The sequence below is a fragment of the Nothoprocta perdicaria genome, unplaced genomic scaffold, assembly GCF_003342845.1.
Source record: "Nothoprocta perdicaria isolate Ctin4 unplaced genomic scaffold, notPer1 scaffold_429, whole genome shotgun sequence".
NCBI lineage: Eukaryota > Metazoa > Chordata > Aves > Tinamiformes > Tinamidae > Nothoprocta > Nothoprocta perdicaria.
In genome coordinates, this window is record NW_020455676.1 from 201550 (window position 1) to 223500 (window position 21951).

The 21951-nt window shown below is 62.5% G+C and overlaps 3 protein-coding genes across 4 annotated transcripts in view; 2 read left to right on the top strand and 1 right to left on the bottom strand.

Annotated features, from left to right (window-relative positions):
- The first annotated feature begins 9051 nt into the window (after positions 1-9051).
- SEMA3B (semaphorin 3B) lies at positions 9052-16804 on the top strand. The gene is made up of 19 exons (XM_026046205.1): positions 9052-9215; positions 9990-10044; positions 11098-11248; positions 12455-12612; positions 12868-12930; positions 13111-13230; positions 13320-13413; positions 13514-13633; positions 14057-14202; positions 14328-14442; positions 14581-14650; positions 14743-14887; positions 14992-15211; positions 15315-15406; positions 15529-15570; positions 15690-15847; positions 15962-16017; positions 16106-16245; positions 16346-16804. The coding sequence occupies exons 1-19, from the start codon at positions 9052-9054 to the stop codon at positions 16802-16804; spliced, it is 2568 nt and encodes an 855-aa protein (XP_025901990.1).
- Positions 16805-18625: 1821 nt separating this feature from the next.
- On the bottom strand, positions 18626-20942 carry LOC112953205 (2'-5'-oligoadenylate synthase 1-like). Of its 2 annotated transcripts, none has more exons than XM_026046219.1 (6): positions 20738-20942; positions 20213-20510; positions 19946-20121; positions 19579-19823; positions 19256-19388; positions 18626-19172 (listed from the first exon to the last, which is right to left on the bottom strand). In XM_026046219.1, exons 1-6 carry the CDS (start codon positions 20921-20923, stop codon positions 18654-18656), a joined length of 1557 nt encoding a protein of 518 aa, XP_025902004.1. In that variant the 5' UTR covers positions 20924-20942; the 3' UTR covers positions 18626-18653. The 2 variants fall into 2 exon arrangements, with proteins under 2 accessions (XP_025902004.1, XP_025902002.1); XM_026046217.1 differs by having other exon boundaries at positions 20732-20942.
- A 569-nt stretch (positions 20943-21511) lies between these two features.
- Positions 21512-21951, top strand: part of IFRD2 (interferon related developmental regulator 2) — a 3998-nt gene continuing 3558 nt past the window's right edge. The window contains exon 1 of the mRNA XM_026046206.1: positions 21512-21574. Coding sequence (XP_025901991.1) covers positions 21512-21574 — 63 coding nt within the window. The remainder of the gene's footprint in view (positions 21575-21951) is intronic.

Here is a 21951-nt window from a genome sequence, read left to right on the forward strand (position 1 = left end):
TTGGACACAGGAGGACACTGTAGTCCTGGCAGATTCATCTCCAAAAGTGTAAAAGGAGCTGGGGGGGGTGGCTGAGGCTGGCACTGAGAGGGAAGGCAGCTACCACTGTTGTGCCATTGCTGGATGTGACGCGCAGAGGACACAGATAGGCCTTGAACCTCTCTGTCCTGTCTCCCTGACTCTTGGAACAAACATCTCTCAGCACTTCTGAGTTGCTGGGAGTGCATGTGAGAGGGACTGGAGATTCTAGCCACTCTAGCCAAGGAAAGAGCTGGTTACACATTTACCGCCAGCTAATGAGGCTGCATGAGATGCCTCTGGCCTTTGGACCATGGGCACTTCAAAGCCAGTGAACCAGTCCTGTGTCCTCACCAAGGCTGAGCTCTGGGGTCCCGGAAGGCTAGGGCCAGGAGGGTAGACACAGACCCCTTCCATGCGCAGACAGGATAGAGCCAACCACAGCCCCATCCTGCTCCAGCATGACTGGGGTGCTGAAGGACCAGGCTTTGGGAAAGCAGAGGAGCCAGCGATGCTGGTAGAAGTGGCCAGTCCTCACCCTATTCCCAGCATTCCSTCAGAAAGGAGCAGGGCCCAGAGGGAGAGGATGAGGGGGCTGTGGGGATGTTTCCTGGGTGGAGGGATGGCAGGGGAACATGTGTAGGGGCAATAGGAAGGTCAACATCCGTCCAGCTATGGTTCCAGGGTCAGAGAAATGGCCGGGGATGAGTCTGGCCCATATTTTTGGATTTGGTATTTGTCTCCTGCTGCGACACCAAGCACAGAKGGAGTGGCTGGTGGCCAAGGAAGCCCAGAGGTCCCTGTCCTACCCTGAGCCTGCGCATGGGGAGGGCACAGCACACAGGGGCCTTTTGTTGATACTGGGCCTCAGAAGCACAGAATGGGGGCCTTGGTGTCCCCTCCCTCTAGCCTCACAGTGCCAGGCACCTGGGCTGCCCCATTGAGGCAGCCTAGCGCATGGGAAGGGCTGAGGAGGAGGTGGATGCTGGGTGTCCTATGGGTCCCCAGCATGGCCAGCATCCCCAGCTTGCCTCATCAGGCACCGAGGCACCTTGGCAGGGCTTCRGCAGGCCTCCCTGCAAGACCATGGCAGGGAGCCCTGCTCTCCSCCTTGTCTTGGAGCTGTCACCCATGGGACAGGGGAATCTCCAGGCTGTGCGGCAGGAGCTGCAGCCAACATTGAGCTGCTTTGGGGCACCAATTTACAGAGCAAGGGCTTCCTCAGGTACCTGCCATACCTGCACCCAAAGCTGGGCTTGGCTCTGGGCATCACTGGCCCTCCTTTGCAGCAAGTGAGGGGGGATTGAAGCCATTGTGGGGAAGAAAGGAGCCCTCTGGCAAGCAAGGAGCTCCCTCACACACAAGGCCCTATTGTGTCTGCTCCCAGGGCCGCCAGCTCGCCCATCAATAGGCRCATTATGCTCCCGCACCGGGCTGCTGGAGTCACTCCCAGGCACAGTAGCTCCGYGGGGAGCACCGTGGGAGGGCACTTGAAGTAGCTGATGTGATGGGAGACCTTAGGCCAGGCTGAGGGAGGGCAGGCCATGGCACTCAGGGCCACCCAGCGAGGAWCTGGAGCCACCCGTGGGTGCTATCGGCTGCTCTGGGAACATGGGAGGGATGTTGGGCGCTTCCAGGGGGGCCGCCTTCCCAGCCCAGTGCTGCTGCCTCTAGGGCTGTCCTTCCCCATGCACGTCCCATGCTGCTTAGTGCAGTGAGAGTTGGAGGGCAAGGAGCCTCCTGCCCCCACACGGGCACACCAAACCTGTTCATCTTCACTTCCATCCCTCAGGTCTCACTCCCGGTGTGCAGCTCTGCCCAACAGTCCCACCTGGTTGGGATGCCCCAGATGGGCAGGTTCTGCCATTGCTACCCTTCCCATCAACATTCAGGTCCCCAGCTCATCTCCAGCACCCAGAGCATTGCCTGAAATGGCCACAAGAGAGGCAGGGTCGAGCAACAGGCAGCGAGGGGCTGACATCAGCCCTGGGCCTGGGTGTGCCGCAGCTCTGCTGTGGTCAGCGGAGCAGATGGAGGGGCTGGGGATGCCTCCTGGGGAACCACACCCTGGCTAAAATTACCCACCAGCGGCGGGGAGGGATGCTAGGAAAGCATCCTGCTATTTTTAAAGCTTGGAGGAGCCAAATGCTGGAGTGGCAACGGGCAGGGCAGAGAAAGGAGTCAGGTCTGGTGAGCAGCATCCCTGCCATAGGGACGAGGAAGAGAGCTGAGCCTGTTGTCACAGGCATGCTGACAAAGGGCAGTGACAGCTCCTGGGCATGCAGGCACCTGCAGGACCTTCAGTGCTACTGGTCCTTGTGCCATGGCACAACAGCAGGCAGCGTGCAGGATGCAAYGCCTGGCATGCACAGGGGATCGTGTGGGGACTCAAGGAGCAGAACTGAGCCCCTTGAGAGCTGGGGCCGGGACAGGGGGTGGGAGAGCTCTGAATGTGCTGAACCAGAAGGGTCTGATGGAGGTATGGGTAACATAAGGATTTGTCAACAGCAGAGATGTCTCTTATCCTGGCGTTCAGCTGGAAGGGGACACCTGTACCCYCAGAGAGTCCCAGGATACTCTAGGGATGCTGCAGGGGTGCACCTTGCAAGGGCAGGACCTGGCATGGGGACAGCCTGGGATCTAAGCTTCTCCAGATGCCTCTGAAGGCCAAGCAGAGAGGCCAGGAGTGGCAGGTCAGCCAAGCAGCCCTCCGTGTGCCACGTTCACCATTGCATCAACTCCTGGCCTGCTGGAATGTTTCTGATCGGCTTACAACCCCACTGAAATCCCTTAAGAGGTGATGTGGGCTAGGTTTAGCTCTGCCTCGTGTCCCACTAATTCCTGAGGGAGTCCGGAGGAAGCTATAATAATGGCAGGCAGGAGGAGAGTTGCACCTTTGCCTTTGCTCATAGCATTCTGAGCCTTGGAGATGGGCTTGCAACAGGAGAAACTGAGACTATCACCTGGTGGTCCTGCTCCTCTGTGGGATGTTCAGATGCTCAGCTCAGGGCTGCGCTCTGCTGGGTTTCTTTGCTAGCATCAGCCCACTTTTCACTTGCTCCTGGGCAGAGCTCAGCTCCTGGGGTTCCGCACACCATGGGCTATGGTCCAAGATGTGGTGGGGCAAGGTTCATTGCAGGCAGCAGGGTGGGATTCATTCATCATGAGGCTCGACAACATTGCCTGGCCCCATAGCGGAGAAGTACAGCAACGTCAGCACACATGTGCTCCAGCACTGGGGTGCACCCAGCACCCCACAGGCCCCCTTGGCAGCCCAGCCCAGCACAGTGCAGGGTAATGACAATTAAAATGGGATTAGCTGGGCTACACCAGCATGGAGCCACCAGGAGACGGCACCTAATCCCAGCAGGAATGCATGGGGACCACACAGGGAGCAGGCGCTGCAGGTCCCTGTGGTCRGGCTTCTGTTCCATCGCATCGGTTGTGGGGACCAGGGGCTTGGGGACACGACGTGGCAGAGAGGGCAGGCAGCGCAGGCAGAGAGAGTCACACTAGTGCCTGGTGCCTGGTTAGCATGGTGGGTGCGCACATGGCCCCACATGACACCCGCAAGGCACCGTCCCTTGGCGGCACACAACCAGCCTGCTGATGCGCCCCAGAGCAGGGGACACATCTGGGTGGCTTCCCCCGCCCCCAAGGCAGCCTGTCTGTGGCAGCCACACCGTCCCAGCCCAACGGCAAGGATCACGAGGACACCCTGGTGCTCCACTATCTCCAGGGATGGTTAAGCTGGTCTTGTGCTGACACGCTGGAAACAAGGCCATGAGCAGCCTGCAGGGAGGGAGGAGGTGGGTGCTGTCGCCTGGGGCTGGGGATCAAAGCAGGGATGGCAGCAATCCCCATGCTCGTTATCGCACAACAGGGCTCGCCTCGCTTCTCCAGAGAGCTGGGGTTTGGGTCTTGGGAGCCAGCCTGGCCAGAGATGAAAGAAACGGCTCGGCACGCAGGCAGCCTGCCCCATGTCGGAGGCGGGGAGGCAGCCAGGCTCACCCACAGCGCCCTGCCATGTTCCCTGCCCTCACCATCAGCCCAAAGCAGCTCTCAAAACCATCTTCAGGTGTAAGGGGTCTTCAGGCACACCCAGTRCCAGGCAGCCCAGCTTGAGGGGGTGACATGGAAAGGGGGACATTTCTAGGCCTGGAGCCCAGGCATAGGGGGATGAGAGGACCCTAGCCCCTGTGATGGGATGTCTTCCCTCCSTCTATGCCCCCTTCTGCTCCCGGGAAACAAGTGGTGTCACCAAGACCCAGTGAAGGCCCTCTGGCCTCCCTTGCTACAAAAAAAATGTCTTTTGGCTGACAGCGGCTAAAGCATCAGCAGGGAGCTCGGATTGTGTCCCCTCTCTGCTTGTGTGCATCTGGTTCCCCTTTAGTCCTTCCCTCCCTATTTATTTGTCTTTCTTGTCCCAGGCCTCCCACTCCTTTTTTCCACTGAATTCGTTCTCCAGCACTRCTGGGACTCGGCACTGCCCCATTTTGCCAGCATGGAAGGTGGTCAGGCCATCCAGACATGGCTGTGTCCTAGGAGCCACGGATCCCAAAGGGGCTGGACCGTCACTGTGCAGTGAAGCATCCCACCCCCTTGGAGATGCCCTGATTTGGTCTCGGCAGCCCAGCCCCGCTCACAAGAGAGGGTGTCCATCTGGCTGGACCATGCATCACACTACTGGTGCTCCCCATATGTGGAACCATCCAGATGTTCCCCCCTCTTAGATGTGGCGTGTGGGACTGAGTGCATTCCAGCAGAACGGTTGGGTTGAGGCCAGCGAAAAATCAAAGCATTCGGTTTTGCTTCCACTCCATCCCCCATCTGGGTTCCTCCATCCCTGCAGCTCCCACAACAGCTTCCACCAGGCTGTGACCAAGGGACCCTGTGGCTCCAAGGTGCTGAGAGAGGTCAGAACTGGCCACCCATCCTCAGCAGGGGAGAGAAGCAGGGGGTCTTGTGATGATGCCTTGTGGAATGCAAACATTTGGGCTTGGGTGCTGCATTGGAGGGTTTGAGACCGCCTCGCGCCCTCAGCTGGTGGCCCCCCCACCTCAGCAGCCCCAGCCAGGGAGTTTTGGCTGGGGCTTTAGCAAGGCCGGGGCGATGGCCATGGAGGGGAGCTGGTGGTGTTGCATGTTGCATGCAAAGTTCGAAGTCCCGGCTTGGTTGAGCAGTCCTATTTTGTTCAGGGACAAAACCCCATCTGAAAAGCAGCACCGCAGATAATTAATGAGTCCCACCAGCTCACAAAGGCTGCAGAGAAGAGCTGGGCGGCTGTGGCTGGATCTTTCATGGGCGCATGCCACGGCTCAGGGGACAGTTAGCCCTGTGTTAACCCACATCTGATCCTCCACCAGCAGCTCCATGGCTGTGAAAGTGGGATTTGAGCCCCTGCTCCCCTTGCCCAGGCTGCCAGGATGCTTTCAACAGGCAGCAGCATCCCTCCTTGGCCTCCAGAGCAAGGGCCAGGCTCCCTTGCAGCAGGTCCCCATGATGGGCAGGAGGAGGTGGACAAGGAAGAGGAAGAAGGAGATTTTTCTGCAAGTCACAATCTTTGGAAACCCAGTCTTGTTGAGGGGAGTCTGGCTTCATACCCTTGCAAATCTGTCCTGGGAGCCAGTGGGATGGAGCCTGACCCTCACTGGGTGGCAACTACAGCACCAACTAGCATAGCTTTGGTCGCCTTGTCCCACTGGGGCAGTGCAGTTGTGAAGGTGACACCTCCTCCAGCTCCACGGAGCCTCTGCAACACCCAAGGAGGGCAGGAGACTACAGCCTCCTAGCTTTGGGATCCCCCCTCTAACCAGAGGTCCCTACAGCATCATCAGGGCACTCCTTCAGGGGTGCCTGGGGACAGGTTGCATGATCRTCCCCATCCTGGTGGCGAGGGGGCCTCAGCCTGCCCTGCCGCCCTGCCCACATCCATGGGGAGGATCTGGTCCTGGTTGCCCTTCAGAACATGATGGACCTGCTTGCTYGGCAGTGCTGGTGCTCGAGGAGCCCTTTGCCACTGCCTGACGCCTCGCAGCACCCTGGAGGTACACGGGGGTGGAAAGGAGTTGCTTCCTACCGCAAACGCTTCCCCAGGGCTTGCACGCTGCTGGCAGAGATGGTTATCGGAGCCGGAAGAGCCGACAGCGACTTGGAAGGAGGAGGTGGCCGCCCACACGCAGATCTGGCTTGCAGCTGCAGGACATCAAAGCACGGAGGCGCCCGCACCTGCGCGGCCCTGGTGCCAGCTGTGCCATCTCTGCAGAGCCTCGCCACCCTGCAGCTGGTGGGCAGCAGGTCCGGTCTTGCTGCCGCCTCCGCCTCGCACACGACCCACTGGTGTTGGCCTGAAGCACTCAGCCCTGCTCTTTCCAGGCTGCTTCGTGTAGGTGCTGAGCCCCTGTTTGCCTCGCTCGTGGGAGGGCAAAGCTGCTCTGACAGTGGCAAGGGGAGGCCGCCGGTGGCATTGCGGAGTGGCAGCTGAGCACCGGCTGCAAGGGTGATATGCTGCAGGGGGAWGAGTTGCAGGGGCACCTTTAAGGCATGCAGAGCCCGAGCCAGGCTCCTGAGACTGATCTACAGAGCGGGATGACAGAGGCAATGTCAAAACCAGGCAGCCTCACTGCCTCATCTGGAAGGCATCAGCGGTGCGGGGCCGCGGGGCCCTGCCAGAAGCACACGCGGCTCTCCCGGGGAAGGGCTGCCTGCCGCATCTGGCACCGCTGCTCTACGCTGGCCAGCCCCACTGCACGGCGCGGCGGCTGGTGGGCGACGTGGCGGCCGGCAGAGGATCCCTGTCCCCGCCTGCCTGCCTCCTCCGGGGCTACCCAGCTGCTTTGGCAGCACCGGCGCTGTTTTTCTGGGATGGAAACTCGGCCCTTCTGACGCCTAATGACTTCTCCAGCTGGAGGCAGCTCCTGGCAAGGCTCGTGCAGGGCTCCGGCCCTTGGCCTGCGCTGACACCCCCAGCAGCGCCGCTCCCGGGGCTTCCTCGCCACCTCCCCGGCTGCAGGCGAGGGATGCTGCATCCCAAGGCAGCTTTGCTGCTGCAGGGCTGCRACCAGTCCCACAGCTCCCACAGCCTGTGGGAAGGGGCGGAAAGGGCTCAGTTGTGCCATYGCAAGAAGTGCTGATAGTGCTCCAAGCACTTTCTCTATCTCACTTGATGGAGGGAAACTGAGCCACAGCGACTGGCTTCAGCATGGGCGACCAGCCGCAAGCCCAACTGGAGGCTGTAGCCCTCTCAGTGACTTGGATGACAACAGGGAACATTCCCCGGCACAGCACCTCCTTGTTTATCCCACAAAAACACACCATCGGCTCCCTTTGGATGCCCAGGCCCCACGTGGCTGCTGGTATGGCCCAGCAGGCCATTTGGACCGTTTAGCTGAGACCTTGGGTGGGCGCACATTGGGACAGCAGCTCAGATGGATCCTGGCCCTGCTGGACATTCCAGGTGAATCCCCACTGTGTTGCCACACCCTATAATGCACCCAAGCCACCTCCTCCCATGCCAGTGGCTTTCCATGCTCTTTCCTTTGACCAGGACYCTGGGAAGGCTGGGAAGGGACGCAGCCCGCTGCCAGCCTGAGGTTCCCATCATGGATTTGGCAAGGAGAGGCTGCAAGCCTGACGGCGTGGCATAAAGCTCCGGAAGGAGACCGGTACTGTGGCCCTGGGTAGGGCTTCACTGAGCCCAGATGAAGGTGTCTGGGCTCTGTAGTGGCTCAGTGATGGGGCAGCCTGAAGGAGGCAAGGGGTCTCCATCTACACCTTTTCTCAGAGCTTCCAGGGCCACTTTTAGGACACCAGAGGATGCATGCAACCTTCTCCATGTCTGCCCCTGGTGCACAGAAGAACCCCAACCCTAACCTGTCCCAGTTTCCAAGTGGGCTTTGGGCTGGGCGCCACCTGGATAACTGGGTTCTGCCACCAATCTGCAATTAGTATAGGACAGGTTTGGGGAACTGGGCTCCAGAGCCAGCCTTGTGTCCCTGGGGTCAGCACTCTGAGACCCGCTGCCACAGGGATGCCGCTGGAATCCAGATACTGCCGTCGTCACATGACCACAGCCAGTGGAACCCCTTGCTGCAGGTGGGATTCAAGGGCAGAGATGGTGTGGGTGCCGATGGCGGTTGGCAGGGCTCTACGGGCAATGATTACCCTGTATGCCATGGTGGAGCAGCCACAGCTTCGCCCACTGACAGCCTCGGGGAGGGACACCCTCCTCCATGGCTGCTGCTGGTGCTCACAGCCAGCTGCACCACTGCCTACACCTGCTGACAGCCCTCCTGCCTGCACCCGCTGGCACGCACCACCTTCCAGCAAGGACACCCACCCCTTGGGCAAGGGCAGTCACGGGGTACAGGGGGGACAGCGGCGGGGGGCCTCCCAGGTGGCTTACCCCCCTCCACCACCCCGCTGGAGGAGGCACGCACAGCTCCGTTGCCGGCATCATTCGGCACTTGCTATTTTTGGCAGCACCGCCTGGAAAATGGGAGGCAGCGGAGGAATTTTGTTTGCTCCGGGCTGGGCCTAAGCCAGACATCTGGGCCGCAGCTGAGCGGGGAGTGGCGGCCGGGCCCACCTCCCAGCCGGCGCCCCACGCGCGGCCCCGCACTGCCCCYGTGCACCCTGCTCCCAGCCAGGAGGACACCCTGCCCCAGGCACCTGCTTGGCCTGGCTCACCCCAACACGTGTGTCCTGAGCGTGGTGGGCTCTCATCAGCAGGCACCCCACAAGGGGCAGAGGTCCAGCCAGGCTCTGATTCACACGCAGGGTATCACCAGGTGCCACGTGGGCATGTGGCTGGGAGAGCAGGATGGGGATGGTGCGGCTGACGGGCGCTGAACGCAGTCTCTGTGCTGCAGTGCAGCGTAGGGCCTGTGTGCAGGTGCGCGCCATGGGTGAGGAAGTGCCCCACATGGGTGCGTGACAGGCGCGCTGGCTCAGCCAGCAGTTGCGTGCGGCCCACGTGGCACCACCCAAATTTGCTTGCACGTGCACGGGCCCAGYGTTTGCTTGCGTGTGCCCATGCAGCACTGGTGCGAGCAGCCGCACCACATCTGGCTGCCAACGCGCGGTGGCCGCTACGGGCACAAGGAGGGTGGCTGGCACCGGCGGCAGGACTTGCCACCGCAGGTGCCGCAGCAGCCAGGTGATGAGCTCTGGCGAGCAGGGCTGCATGCGTGCGATGGGTGCGATAGCGAGGCACGGGGCCCTGCGTGGGCCAGATGCAGCCACGCGAGCRGGGCGTGTGCGGACAGGAGCGAGCGCAGGTGCAGGTGTGTGTGCCCGCTGCGCCCCGCTCCGCTCCGCGYGTGTTCGGGCCGCGGGCAGCACGGGCAGGGGCGCAGCCGGGCTCGCAGCCCCCGCGCCCCTGGGCGCTCCGCGGCCGCCGCTGCCGGGGCCGCCCCGCCCCGTCGGGGCCGCCCTCACGTGTGGACGCGGGGGGCGGAGCGGGGCCTGGCCGGACCGAGCGGAGCCGGGCGGCACCGAGCGGAGCCGGGGCGGATCGAGCCGAGCCGGGGCGGGCGGGACCGAGCGGAGCGAGGCGGAGCCGAGCCGAGCGCCGGCGCCAGGTGGGTGCGTGCGGGTTCCCGGGGCTGCGGTGGGGTCTCCGAGCTGGCCACGGGGGCTCTGCCCCGGCAGTGGGGGTCCGGCTGAGTTGGCCCCGCTGGCCCACGCCTACAAGCAGGCAACCCCTCCGTGAGGGCTCAGAGCTGCGTCCCTGGCTGAGTCTGGGAAACTCATCCGACAGCCGCGCTCTTGACTGAGCTCTGCTGGCTCCTCCCGACTCTTTCTCCCCCCAAGAGGAACAGCCAGAGCCGGAGCCGGCAAGGTTATTGCCTCACCAGCTGCCTCCTGTTTTTGCCTGTCACTCGATCCGTGTCATAAACTTTTACAGCCTCTCGGAGTGCGCAGTGAGCACGCGGCAGTGGGCCGCCAGCGCGTCTCGCTTTCCGCGTCAGGGCCAGCCCGCAGCACCGCCAGCGTCCGAGCAAGAGTGYGCGTCACCCAGCTGAGGTGAGTAGCAGGGGTCCGGCACGGCTGAGCTTCCCTGGGCTTTTTCTGCACCCACTGCTGGGATGTCGTGACTCTGAGTTGGCAAAATGCTGTTGGCACTCGGGCTCAGACTTGCCCTTGCCACACTCCCACTCCCAGCGGATAGGACCATGCACCCACTGCTCTGGGTGCTGACTGCCCTGGCGCTGCACGGGCTGGGTGGGAGCCACCTGGGGCCTTGTCCCCAACGTAATGGGGTGAGCATTGGCTGGTCGCGCCAGGCAGCAGGCTGCAGTGGATGGACGTGTCCAGATCTTTTCCCACCATGGGGCAGCCTTGTCGTTTCTCTGACCCAGCACCCTGATTCTGGCTCTTGCCTGAAGCTAGCTCAGCCCTGCTGGGCCATAAAGGAAGGTAGGGTGTCCTGGTGGTTGGAGGGGGAAACTGAGGCATGGGCCAGGCGACCCACACACTGGCCCATTTGCCTCATGATCAGGAGCCTGTTGCCTTGTCCCATGGTTGAGTATCCAGTTAGCCCCAAACCAGACTCTTGCCCTGTGTCCCTGGAGCTCGGGGGTGAGAGCAGGCAGAGCCCAGTCCTCTCCTCCTGGCATGGCGAGAGCCGCGAGCGCTGCTTGGTCAGCTCTGCCTCAGTTTCCTCACAGGCAGGAGTGGCGCTCCTGAAGCCCTTTGACTTCGCATCAGGTTTGGAGGCACAAAAATTATGGTGCCTGGGGAGAAGCACAGGTGGCTCTTGTCCCCATCCGACCTTCCTGGGTCAAGGCCAGTCTTGGTGGGACCCCTTGGCTGGATTGTGCAGCAATGGGTTCCTTGTGTGAGGTCAAGGTGGCAGTAGCAGCAGTGCCCAGTGCTCTCCAGGCTCCCTCAGCAAGGCAGGACCAGTGGTAGTGAGCAGGGAGGAGGCATTTCGGTCAGGGCTGCGGGTGCCAGCTGTGCGCCAGGGATGAGACCTCGCTGCGGGGCCCCGGCGTGCCACAAGGTGCCGCGCGGAGGAGGAGGGGGGGGGGCTGTAACCCGAGCTGACGGTCTCGCTCCTCTGCCTTGCAGCCCTAGGCGGAGGGGGTGCTGCGAGCACGGCGCCTGCTGAGCCAGGCACCAGCCATGGTCCGYGCGCGGCTCCTGCTCCTGCTGCTGTGCAGCCCTGTCGTGGGCGCTGGGCATCCGCCGCCCCCCGCCACGCCCCGTCTCAAACTGGCCTTCCCAGGTGAGTGCTGGGGGAGTGGGCTGGAGCCAGGCTGGGACGGCCGCGTGGCAGAGCTGGGTGTCTGAGCGCTGCAGTCGCGCCCCGGCCTGAGCCCAGTAGACGTCTGCAGGGCAGTGTGGGGTTGGGGGGCACAGCAGGCTGGTGGCCGGGGAGGACATCCTGGAGGGATGCAGAGCCCCAGCATCGGGGTCTCCTGCAATGCCTGCACCCACTTCATGGGGGTGGACATTGGTGGGCCTATATGGGGTGCCCAGTGACTCGCTTGATGTTGGTCTCCTGCAAGACACCTGCTTAGCGGGCACATCTGCCCTCAGGCCTGCTTTGATTCTTTTGCTCTTGTGCACTCAGATGCCTGCTCCTAGGCATCCCCTAAGCTCCCTGTGGCTGTGCTCTCTGGCTCTGTCCTACCCCGCTGGCTCCTTGTGGCTCTTTGAGCATCTGTGCTGTGCCGGCTSGGGACAACATATCGCGTGCCCATGGGCACGTGGACTTCCTTGTCCTGCAGAGCTGGGGCATGGGCACCTACATCCCACGAGCACCAGGAGGGCTTGCGATCACAGGCCCCTGAGTCCACACAGGCACCAACTCAGTCTGGGGCATGTTGTGAAGGTGATCCGGGTTGAGTGCTTTGCCTTGCAACACCCCAAGGTGGTGGCTACCAGGTAGCTGGGCTGGCCAGCGGGTAGCTGGGTCCCTGGCGAGCACTCTCCTTTTCAAACCTTTACAAAGGGCTATTTATTCCTGCTGCAGTGGAGGGATTAGCTCCGTGGGGCAGAGAAAAGGCCCTTTTTCCCCCCAGAGCCGCCTGTTGTGCAAAGATTGATGGTGGGCTGGTATGGGGGCGGTGAACCCGGTAAAGCTGGTGGGATGGGTTTGGGGGGAGGGGACAGCACTGCAGGGGAATGTGGCAGGACGTAGTCCCTGCCACAAGCATTGGGGCAGAAGCCCTGCCTGCTCTGAGCTCCTGCGCTGCCAAGCCAGGCCTTTGTGTTGAGCTACGTCTGCATCTGCTCCACCCTACCAGCTTGGGTGGGATGGAGCACCTGTGGTGGGAGTAACATCCCTGCCTGGCAGCAGCTCGCAGAGCGCTTAGGGCATGAGAGAGGGGCAGGATTCCCGGGTTTCCTGCCCGGCCCTGGGTGATGCCTGGCTTGATGGGAGGGACGTGGCATGGCAGGGCCTAGCAGGGCTGCCTTGGCCCCACAGAGCTGCGGGCCCGCCACGGGCTGCRCCTCTACCAGCTGGAGCGCTCGTGCTGCTACAACGTGCTGCTGCTGGACGAGGAGCGCGGCCGTCTCTTCGTGGGGGCCAAGAACCACCTGGTGTCACTGAGCCTCGACAACATCAGCCAACAGGACAGGAAGGTAACAGAGCCGGGTGCAAAGTGACTGCGTTATTGGGCATCATGGGGAGGGACAGCTCCAAAACATGGAACGTGGCCCYGCCGGGCACCATTGCAGCAAGACCAGACTGTCTCCGGAGCGTGGTGTGGAGGTGGCCTCCCTCTCCTCTGAGACATGACATGAGTTTGGTGGGTCTCAGCCAGGGTGAGAGGTTAGGGGAACCTGCCTGTCCCTGGAGACAACAGTAAGCATCCCCTCCCRCTCTCTGTCCCACAGATCTACTGGCCGGCACCTGTGGAGTGGAGRGAAGAGTGTAACTGGGCTGGCAAGGACATCAACGTGAGTGGCTGAGAGGTTGCACAGTGGGTGCTGAGGAGCAGCTTGCCGGACTTCTGCATTTCAGAGCACCTGGGCAAACTGAGGCTCAGGCAGAGCCTCGGGTGCTGCAGAGCTGCAGGAGCGGGTGCCTGGYGTGGATGCTTGCTCAGCACTGCCTGCTGTGCCTGTCTTCTCCTCCAGACCGAGTGCATGAACTTTGTGAAGATCCTGCACTACTACAACCGGACCCACCTGTACGCCTGCGGCACTGGTGCCTTCCACCCTACCTGCGCCTTTGTGGAGGTCGGCCAGCACACAGAGGTGAGCAGGAGCCTGGTAYGCGACAGGGTCATGCCAGCCCCTCRTGTCCCCTACGTGCCCACCTGCCTCTGACCTGTCCATCCCACCAGGACTCTATCTTCAAACTGGACCTGCAGCACTCTGAGGATGGCAAAGGGAAGAGCCCCTATGACCCCYGGCATGCAGCCGCGTCCGTCCTTGTGGGTAAGAGGGGACCAAGCCCCAGCCCAGYGGATCAGCCAAGCACCATGGGACTCCAGGGGGTGCAGGGCCCTGTTTAATGCTTCCTCTTGGTGCCTGCCAGGTGAGGAGCTCTATTCTGGGGTGGCCACCGATCTGATGGGTCGTGACTTTACCATCTTCCGCAGCCTGGGCTCGCGCCCGTCTATCCGCACCGAGCAGCACGACTCCCGCTGGCTCAACGGTTAGTGCCAGCAGCACACGGGCAGTGGGACAGAATGAGGGATGGGTGTCCTTGTGGTGACCTGTGGCATGGCACTGACAGACCTTCAGGGTCACCTGGCCAAAGAGTCTGGGTGCTTGGTGCCGATCCTACCCGCAGCACCCTGGGGTGAGCAGGAGCTCTGCGCAGGGCACTCGGTGGGTGCCTGCTGCCCCCGTGTGGACACCGTATGTCCACTGGAAGGGGTGGACCAGTGGGCTTCCATCCTTGCCACCCGTGTGCCACACAGCTGGGCATGGGGGGGTCCCTTTCCTCTGGGGGCCTGGTCAGTTTTGCTGGAGGGTGGCTCTGTGATGGTGCTCCCTGTGCYTGCAGATGCCCAACCCTGTGCACAGCATGGACACTAGCTGTAGTATCCCTGATCTGCTGCCCTTTGCCCCGCAGAGCCCAAGTTCGTGGATGTTTTTTGGGTGCCTGAAAGCGAGAACCCTGATGATGACAAGATCTACTTCTTCTTCCGCGAGACGGCAGTGGAAAGGCAGCAGGGGCTGGGCAAGACCAGCTTTGCCCGCATTGGCCAGATCTGCAGGGTGAGAGCGCCTGGGACACTGTGCACGTGGTGGGAGCCTGGCGCRGGGGCCAACCTGGCACATTGGCTCRCTGGAGCATGCGGGACCATGGGCGCTCGCTTTGAGTGCTCTGTATTGCTCGCCAGAATGACATGGGTGGGCAGCGGAGCCTGGTGAACAAGTGGACGACATTCCTGAAGGCACGGCTGGTGTGTTCGGTGCCGGACACCGATGGTGCAGACACCCACTTTGATGAGCTCCGTGAGTGCCAACAGGGAGCCCTGCGAGGGCACAGGGTGCAGCATGCCTCTGGGGCACCCAGGGTGCATGAGGACCCCAGGCAGCTCTGGTGTGCAGAAGCAGTGCTGATACTGTCCCTGTCCTTGTGTATGCTCGCAGGTGACGTCTTCCTGTTGCAAACAAGGGACAAGCGCAATCCTCTGGTCTATGCCATCTTCTCTACCTCCAGGTAAAGTGCACTCCCCATAGCTCAGCTGACACACACCCAGGGTGCCCTCTGACCTTTTTGCCTCTCACGTCATCATGTGTCTCTCTCATCAGTTCCGTTTTCCAGGGCTCGGCCGTCTGTGTCTATACCATGGCTGACATCCGTCGGGCTTTCCTGGGGCCCTTCGCACACAAGGAGGGCCCCAACTACCAGTGGGTGTCGTACCAGGCTCGTGTGCCGTACCCCCGCCCCGGTATGGTACGTGGCATGGGGCGAGCAGGGAGTCCAGAGGGTGCTCAGGTGGCCCATGGGGACCACTGGTAACAAGCATCCCCTGCTTACCTGGCTCTGCCTCCCTGCAGTGCCCTAGCAAAACCTTTGGCACCTTCAGCTCCACCAAGGACTTCCCGGATGAGGTGATCCAGTTTGCCCGGCACCACCCGCTCATGTACAACCCGGTGTTACCCCACGGCCACCGCCCCCTCTTCCTCCAGGCCAACACACCTTACACTTTCACCCGCATTGCTGTGGACCGCGTCACAGCTGCTGACGGCCACTACGATGTCCTCTTCATTGGCACAGGCACGTGGTGCCTCCTTGACTCAGGGTTCAAGGTTTGGGACTGTGCTGAGCACAGGAGCTGGGCCCCTCAGCATCTCCCGCCTCACTCTGTTCCTCCCTGCAGATGTGGGAACAGTGCTGAAGGTGGTCTCGGTGCCCAAAGGGASTTGGCAGAGCATGGAGGAACTGGTGCTGGAGGAGCTTCAGGTCTTCCAGGTGAGAAAGACAGCCTGAGCACCTTGGYTCTCTCTACACCCCTTTCCCCAGGGTGCCCTGGACTTGGTGCACCCCATGCCAAGCGCAGCTTGCCCTGACCTCTGCCTTTGCTCTCTTGGCAGGACTCGTCCCCCATCACCAGCCTGCAGATCTCCTCCAAGCGGGTAAGGGGGAGCAGTGCTCCATGAYCACCAGCTCCGCAGGGCCTGTCCCCATATGTCTGTGTCTACAGACGAGCTGTTGCCCTTCTGTGGGGATGTTCAAGCCCCCTTTCCCCCTGCAGCAACAGCTCTATGCCAGCTCGGCCACGGCTGTGGCCCAGCTGCCGCTGCACCGCTGCAGCATCTATGGCAAGGCCTGTGCTGAGTGCTGCCTGGCCCGGGACCCCTACTGCGCCTGGGACGGCAACTCCTGCACCCGCTACGTGCCCAACACCAAAAGGTAGATGGGACCGTCCTACAGCCACGGGCAGCTGACAGCATGCCCGAATGCCCTGCTGAGGGGCACCCATCCTGCTGCTGCCCAGCCCTCACCTCCCGCCCCTGTGTCCCCCAGGCGTTTCCGCCGGCAGGACATCCGCAACGGGGACCCCAACATGCTCTGCTCTGAAGGTGAGTTGGGGCCCTGGTGTAAAGTGCTGCCCCGCTGTGGCAGCAGGAGGCTGGCGCTCGGTGCTCACAGCCTGGCCGTGTCCCGCAGACCCCCAGCCGGGCAGCGTGCCCCAGAAGAAGCTCTACGGGGTGGAGGGCAGCAGCGCCTTCCTGGAGTGCGTGCCTAAGTCCCTGCGAGCCCGCGTGCTCTGGACGTACCAGCGCACCAGTGATGCCCCCAAGCGTGAGGTAGGGCTGTCCCAGCACAGCTGTGGCTGGCGCCCAGGGCTGCTCTGCACTGTGCTGTGCTCTTTCCCGCCACCCACCCCGTGCCCATCGGTGCCCACAGGTGCAGCTGGACGAGCGGGTGGTGCGGACGGAGCGGGGCATCCTGCTGCGCAGTGTGCAGCCCGCCGACGCTGGCCTCTACCTCTGCCACGCTGTTGAGCACAGTTTCACGCAGCCCCTGCTGCGACTCGTGCTGGAGGTGATCGGTGCTCAGCAGGCCCCGGGGCTGCCGCTCACCGCCGAACCGGCAGGCCCCCCCGGCCGCAAGGTCTGGTACCGGGACTTCCTGCAGCTCGTGGACCACCCGCCCTTGGGGGCCATGGACAAGGTGTGCGAGCGGCTCTGGAGCCGCGGGAGCCTTGCAGCCCGCAGGAGGCCGCYGCTGCCACCGCCGCTCAGCACCAAGGCCCGGCTGCCCAAATGGCGGCAGCAGGCCGAGGAACCGCGCAAGGGCCGCAGCCGGCGCACGCACGAGGCGCCGCGCGCTGAGCGAGGGCCCCGCCACGCRGCCCCCTGGTGACCCTGGCGCTGGCCCTGGGCGCCGGGCTCTGTCTAGGAGCGGAGTCACGGGCAGAAGGCAGGGCGGCAGCGTTGGCGCTGGACAGGCCGCGGGTGTCGCTCCGCAGCGTGGCGGCAGAGCCGGGGGGCCGGCGGCAGCTCGGGTGCCGGCGCGGGTAGAGCCGCTGGCCTGAAGATCTCTGATGGCTGCGCCCGGCTGCCCGTGGCCGCCAGGATCCCTGTGTCCRCCACCGCCGGCTCTGAGCACCTGCGGAGGACCAAGCGGGTTCCTGGGACGCCACAAAACCGCTGTATTTATTAACGGCTGTTACCGAGGAATGTAAACATGCCCTGGGTGTGCTGGGGCGGGCAGGGCCAGACTGCATCCTGTGGGCTTGGTAAGTGGTGTTCATGCCATGGGCAGGAGTCCAAGGTGCACTGGGGTGCCCAGGTCAGGAGGGGCCTGGGCAGACTTGGCCAAGCCTTCGCAGGCAGCCATGCGAAGAGGAGCAGGACCCAAGGGCTTGGGACCTGGCCAGGACTGGGAACCGAGGCGTTGCCCTGGGGCTGGTGGGACCTAAGGGGCTTCTCTGTCAGGARGAGAGGATGCTGGAGGTGCCCGGCATCCTGGGCACGGCTGTGCCAGCAGACAGGCTGTGTGGGACAGAGCCGCCGAGCCACTACATTTGTACTAACTCACCACAATAAAGCAGAGGATTCAGCCCAGCGGCTGGAATGTGCCCAGACCCCCAGGATGTGCCCCCCGCCATAGGAAATCCCCAGCGGGTTCATTCCTCCCCATGCGCGGCTGTCATACAGGACCACCCGGAGCAGTCATCTGCACTTTCATTTCTAGAAGACTGAAATCGAAACTTGAGCGGTTTCCAGGGCGTTGCCGGAGCCGAGGCTTCAGGGAGCAGCTGAAATGCAACCCTGGCTCTGCTGTGTCCTGCTGCCTGTGGTGACATCTGTGCCACCGGTGACACTGGTAACACGCCAATGGTATCCCCGTGTTGGCCACAGCACAAGAGCCTCCCAGGATGAGCACAGCCCCGGACATGGAACCCCAGACTCCCGCAGGCCCTGCCTAGTTTGGGGTGCTCCCATGGGGTGCCATTGGCGCTCGTAACAGCTGGGGCATGGGAAGGGGGCCCTGAGCAAGCCCAAACCACAAGGTCCCCCTGGCCTCCGCAGCTCCAGCATCTTCCTGAGCCCRCAGGCAGCTGCCCATGGCGGTGCTGCCCTGCGGCTACATCCCTGTGCTGACGAAGGTCCCCGTCGTAGTGACTGGCCAGAGAAGCCCTAGAGACCCTGGGAACAGGAACCTTTTGGCGACCCAGCCCCAGACATACATCCCCTATACTGCCTCTCCACCTCCGAGTGTCCTGGGATTGGTGCTGCACGATGCCTTGGTAAGGAGCCTGTGGGGGGAAAGGAGGGGAATGGGGGAGTATCTCGCATCTACATAACCCACAGCTCTGGGTGGCTGAGGAGTGGGCAAAGCCCCAGGACTGGGACCACCTTAAATTCGTGCTCAGGATGCCATCGGAATGGAGAGTGGAAAGGCTTAGGAGTAGCTACAGGCCGCAAAAGTGTGCCCCCCACAATTCTGCTGGCCGCAAAAATGTGCCCCCCACAATTCTGCTGGCACGTGCTCTGGTGCTGGGCTGGCATCCCCGACCTGGCAGGACCTGTTTTCCTCTCCTATGCCTACATAGCACCTTTGTTCCTTCTCCGCAAAGTCATCCCCAAACTGCCCCTTTGCTGGTTTGCAAGGTCCCTAAAACCAGGGCAGCACAAAGGTTTTCTGAGTCATTTATTTACAGCATGGTGCATAGATAGAGCGGGCTGAGCTGGTGCGCAGGTAATGCTTAGGAGGGCAAGGGAACAGGGAGGCGAGGGTACTGGAGGGCCGTGCCCCCACGAAGACGCAGAAGCAGGTGGATGATGCTCTTGCTCTTGATGCCATAGTGCACCAGCGTGTGTTGATCTTGCAGCTCCTTGGAGTCAAACATCAGCTGCTGCTGGTCTACGTGAACACCCTGCTTTTCATAGATCTTTTGCTTGAGCTGCCGGACAGTGTCAGTGGGCCGCACAGTGTAGAGGATCATGCGGCTGTTCTCCTTCACCAGGACCTCCATCTCCTCAGTTTGCAACAGCACCAGTGTGGTGCTGCAGAAGAATCCGTAGGCAGCCAGGGTTTCACTGTCCTGCAGAGTTTGGGGAGCCTGACCTAGTTCCTGCTGGCCCAGGCACTGCTGGTATAAAGGGATGTCCCATTGCTCCCCGATCTTTCTCTTCAGCTCCAGGATGGTGGTGTCCAGGCTGACGCTCATGGTCAGACTGTGGCCCGTGAGACGCTTTATCTTCACTGTGACGGGCCGAGCTGGCTGTGGGGGAAGAGGGCAGGTGGGTGAAGTCAGCAGGGACATGGTCTGGGGACTGCGACCTGCTCAGCCGCGGGCCACCCTACCTGCACAGTCCAGGGATGGGCAAAGGCCACGCAGGGCAGGGAACGGCAACGAGCAGCCTCCTTCGCCACTAGAGCCCAATCTGTGCGTTGGCCCAGGATCCCTGTTGGGTCGGCGGGGTCCAGGATCACGGGGCTGTGAAGACAAGCACAGGCCCTGCTGTTAGTGCTGTTCCAGGGCAGATGGAGGCCTGGGCATTCTGCAGTTGTGCCCATGGCCCCTGCCCCGATGCTGGCTCCATTTGGGAGCAGCATGTGGGGCCGCAGTGGCAGGCAGTGCCTCTGGTGCGGGTGGCACAGGCAGTGCTGGGGCTGGGGGCTCTCACCGTGAGCTGCGCAGCAGCAGGTTCTTCACAAAGACGCCCACTTCAGGGTGCTGCAGAGAGTAGTACTTTTCCCAGTAGATGAGGATCTTCTGGTACTGGCACAGCAGCTCCAGCACGGTGCGGAAGCCCACAGCCATGCTGAAGTCTTCTCTAGCCTCCGCGCCCTGCTCCCACGCGTAGATGGTCAGCAGTTCTAGGGCGTACTTGGGGGGCAGGTTTGCCAAGGGGTTCCGTGGCTTCAGAACCTGGAAAGGAGATGGGAATGGGTGAGAGGTGGCAGGCACAGGCACCCTTGTGGGATGCGGTGGGATTTGGGACGGATCCTGGGATGCCCGTGCAGGTGCAGCAAGGCTGGACAGCCACTCACCTCCTTGTACCAGTACTTGACCAGGCGCAGCAGGTTCTTGAGCTTGGCTGGGCAGCGCTTCACAAACTTCTTCTGCAGTTCCGTGAAGCTGGGAGAAAACTCACTGAGGTCGCCATGCGCAGCCAGGAGCTTCACGTACACATTAGGATCCGGCATAGTGTCCTGGATCACCTGCCCTGTGGGGCRAGAGAGCGCTGCAAGAGCTGCCCCCAGCACGAGCTGCTCCCAGCCCAGCCCCACAACTGCCGAGTGCACAGCCYGACCTACCCAAGGCATCATAGGCAGGCAGGACGTCAACCTCGACAGACTCTGAGACCGATGTGGACCACAGAGTGAGGCTGAGGGAGCGCGCGGATGACCCATAGCGGCCCTTGCGCCGGGGCCTGCTGACGGTCACAGAGAACGTCAGCGTGTTTTTGCACTGTTCGAGCATCCTCTCAATATGGTYGAGGATTTCAGCTCTCCTCTCCTTCTGGTCCTGGTAGGTGGAGAAGCAGCTGAGGAAGATCACCACGTCGGCATCAGAGTTGTTCTTGAGGGCCGTGCCCTTGCCTGTTGAGCCGCCCTGCAGAAGGACAGGGAATCTGTTCAGCACTGCCACCCCATGGGGCAAGGCATGGCAGAAGGACCCTGGCCACTCACAGAAGCTGCTAAGGAAAATGGAGGCAGAGCACAGGGCAAGGAGAAGGGTGGCCCTGGGTGCCCGTGAGGGAGGGAGCCCCGGAGGTTGGGAGGGGGCTGGTGTGGCAGGGACCACGGTGCCCAGAGGTGCCAGGCAGCGTTCACCTTGACTGTCTTGTGCACGCGGATGCTCTCGAAGCACTGCTCCTTGAAGAAATCACAGATCTTCTTCACCGTCTCCTTCACCTGCTTGCTGAAAGCRGTGCTGGGCTCCAGGTTCCTGGCAATCCAGGCATCCAGCTCGCGCTGGGACACAGTCTCCAGCCCTTCCATGGTTGGCACTAGCCCCAGCGCCATCCTCCTCCGGGCTCTCCAGTCCTCTGCTGCTTGCAGCTGCCTTTAAACCCTCTCAGGCTGCTGCCCTGATGGCGTCACGGTGGGGAAGTTAAGGTGGCTTTGAGTTTCGTTTCTTGCCCAGCCACGCAGAGCACAGGAGCTGCTGGAGCCTCCCAGCTTGGACCCTAGTGCCAGGGGATCCCCCAGCACCAACACTAGTGCACCCCCCTGCTGGGGGCACAGCGTGGGGGGTGCGTGTCTGGGGCTGGGTCCCCAAAAGGGGAGTCCCCAGGGCTGGCCATGGCCATGGGCACTGGGAGGGGGCAGATGGCCGGGGCTGCACAGGGGTGCCACGAGGTGCCTGGTGGCCTGAGAGGGGGTTCCCTGGTGCCTCAGTGCCCCCTCCCTGCGCCCCAGCTGTCAGGAAGGCGCCTGGCACCACATGGGGGCACCCCGAGCTTGTGTCCATGCTGGGGGGTCCTGTCCCCGGGCCAGAGCTGTGACATGGCTGGCAGCAGGCACGGCTGTCCCCGGTGTCACCAGAGGCACTGCTGTCAGTGGAGGTGCTGAGACACGGCTGGATCTGGTGTCACAGGAAATGCCAGGGTCATGGAATGCAGTGGGACGCGGCCAGAGCCCCGCTCCCTGAAGGCTGCGGCACCGCTGCAGGCGGTGGGACAGTGGTCACCAGTTTTGCTGCAGCGCTGGGCAYGGGCAGGCGCCGGTGCCCCCGTGGGCTGCGGCACGGCAGCCCCAGGCGCTCCTGCCCGGGCTACCTTAAGCAGCAGCTCTGAAGAGACAAGTTTCGATTCCCAGTTTCGCTTTCAGGATATCGAAACTTCCCATCTGCTGGAAACGAAAGAGCAAAGGGGAGCCCCGCTGCCCCGCACTGGGTTGGGCCGCGCCAGCCCACGGGCAGCCGGGCGCTCGCCCCGGGGCGCCGCAGGACGAGGGGGCACCCGAGGGTGCCGAGCCCGGCCTGGCCCTTCCCGGGCGCTACGGGGATCCAAAAGGGAGACGCAGCAGCCGAAACGCGGGCAGGGGCTGGG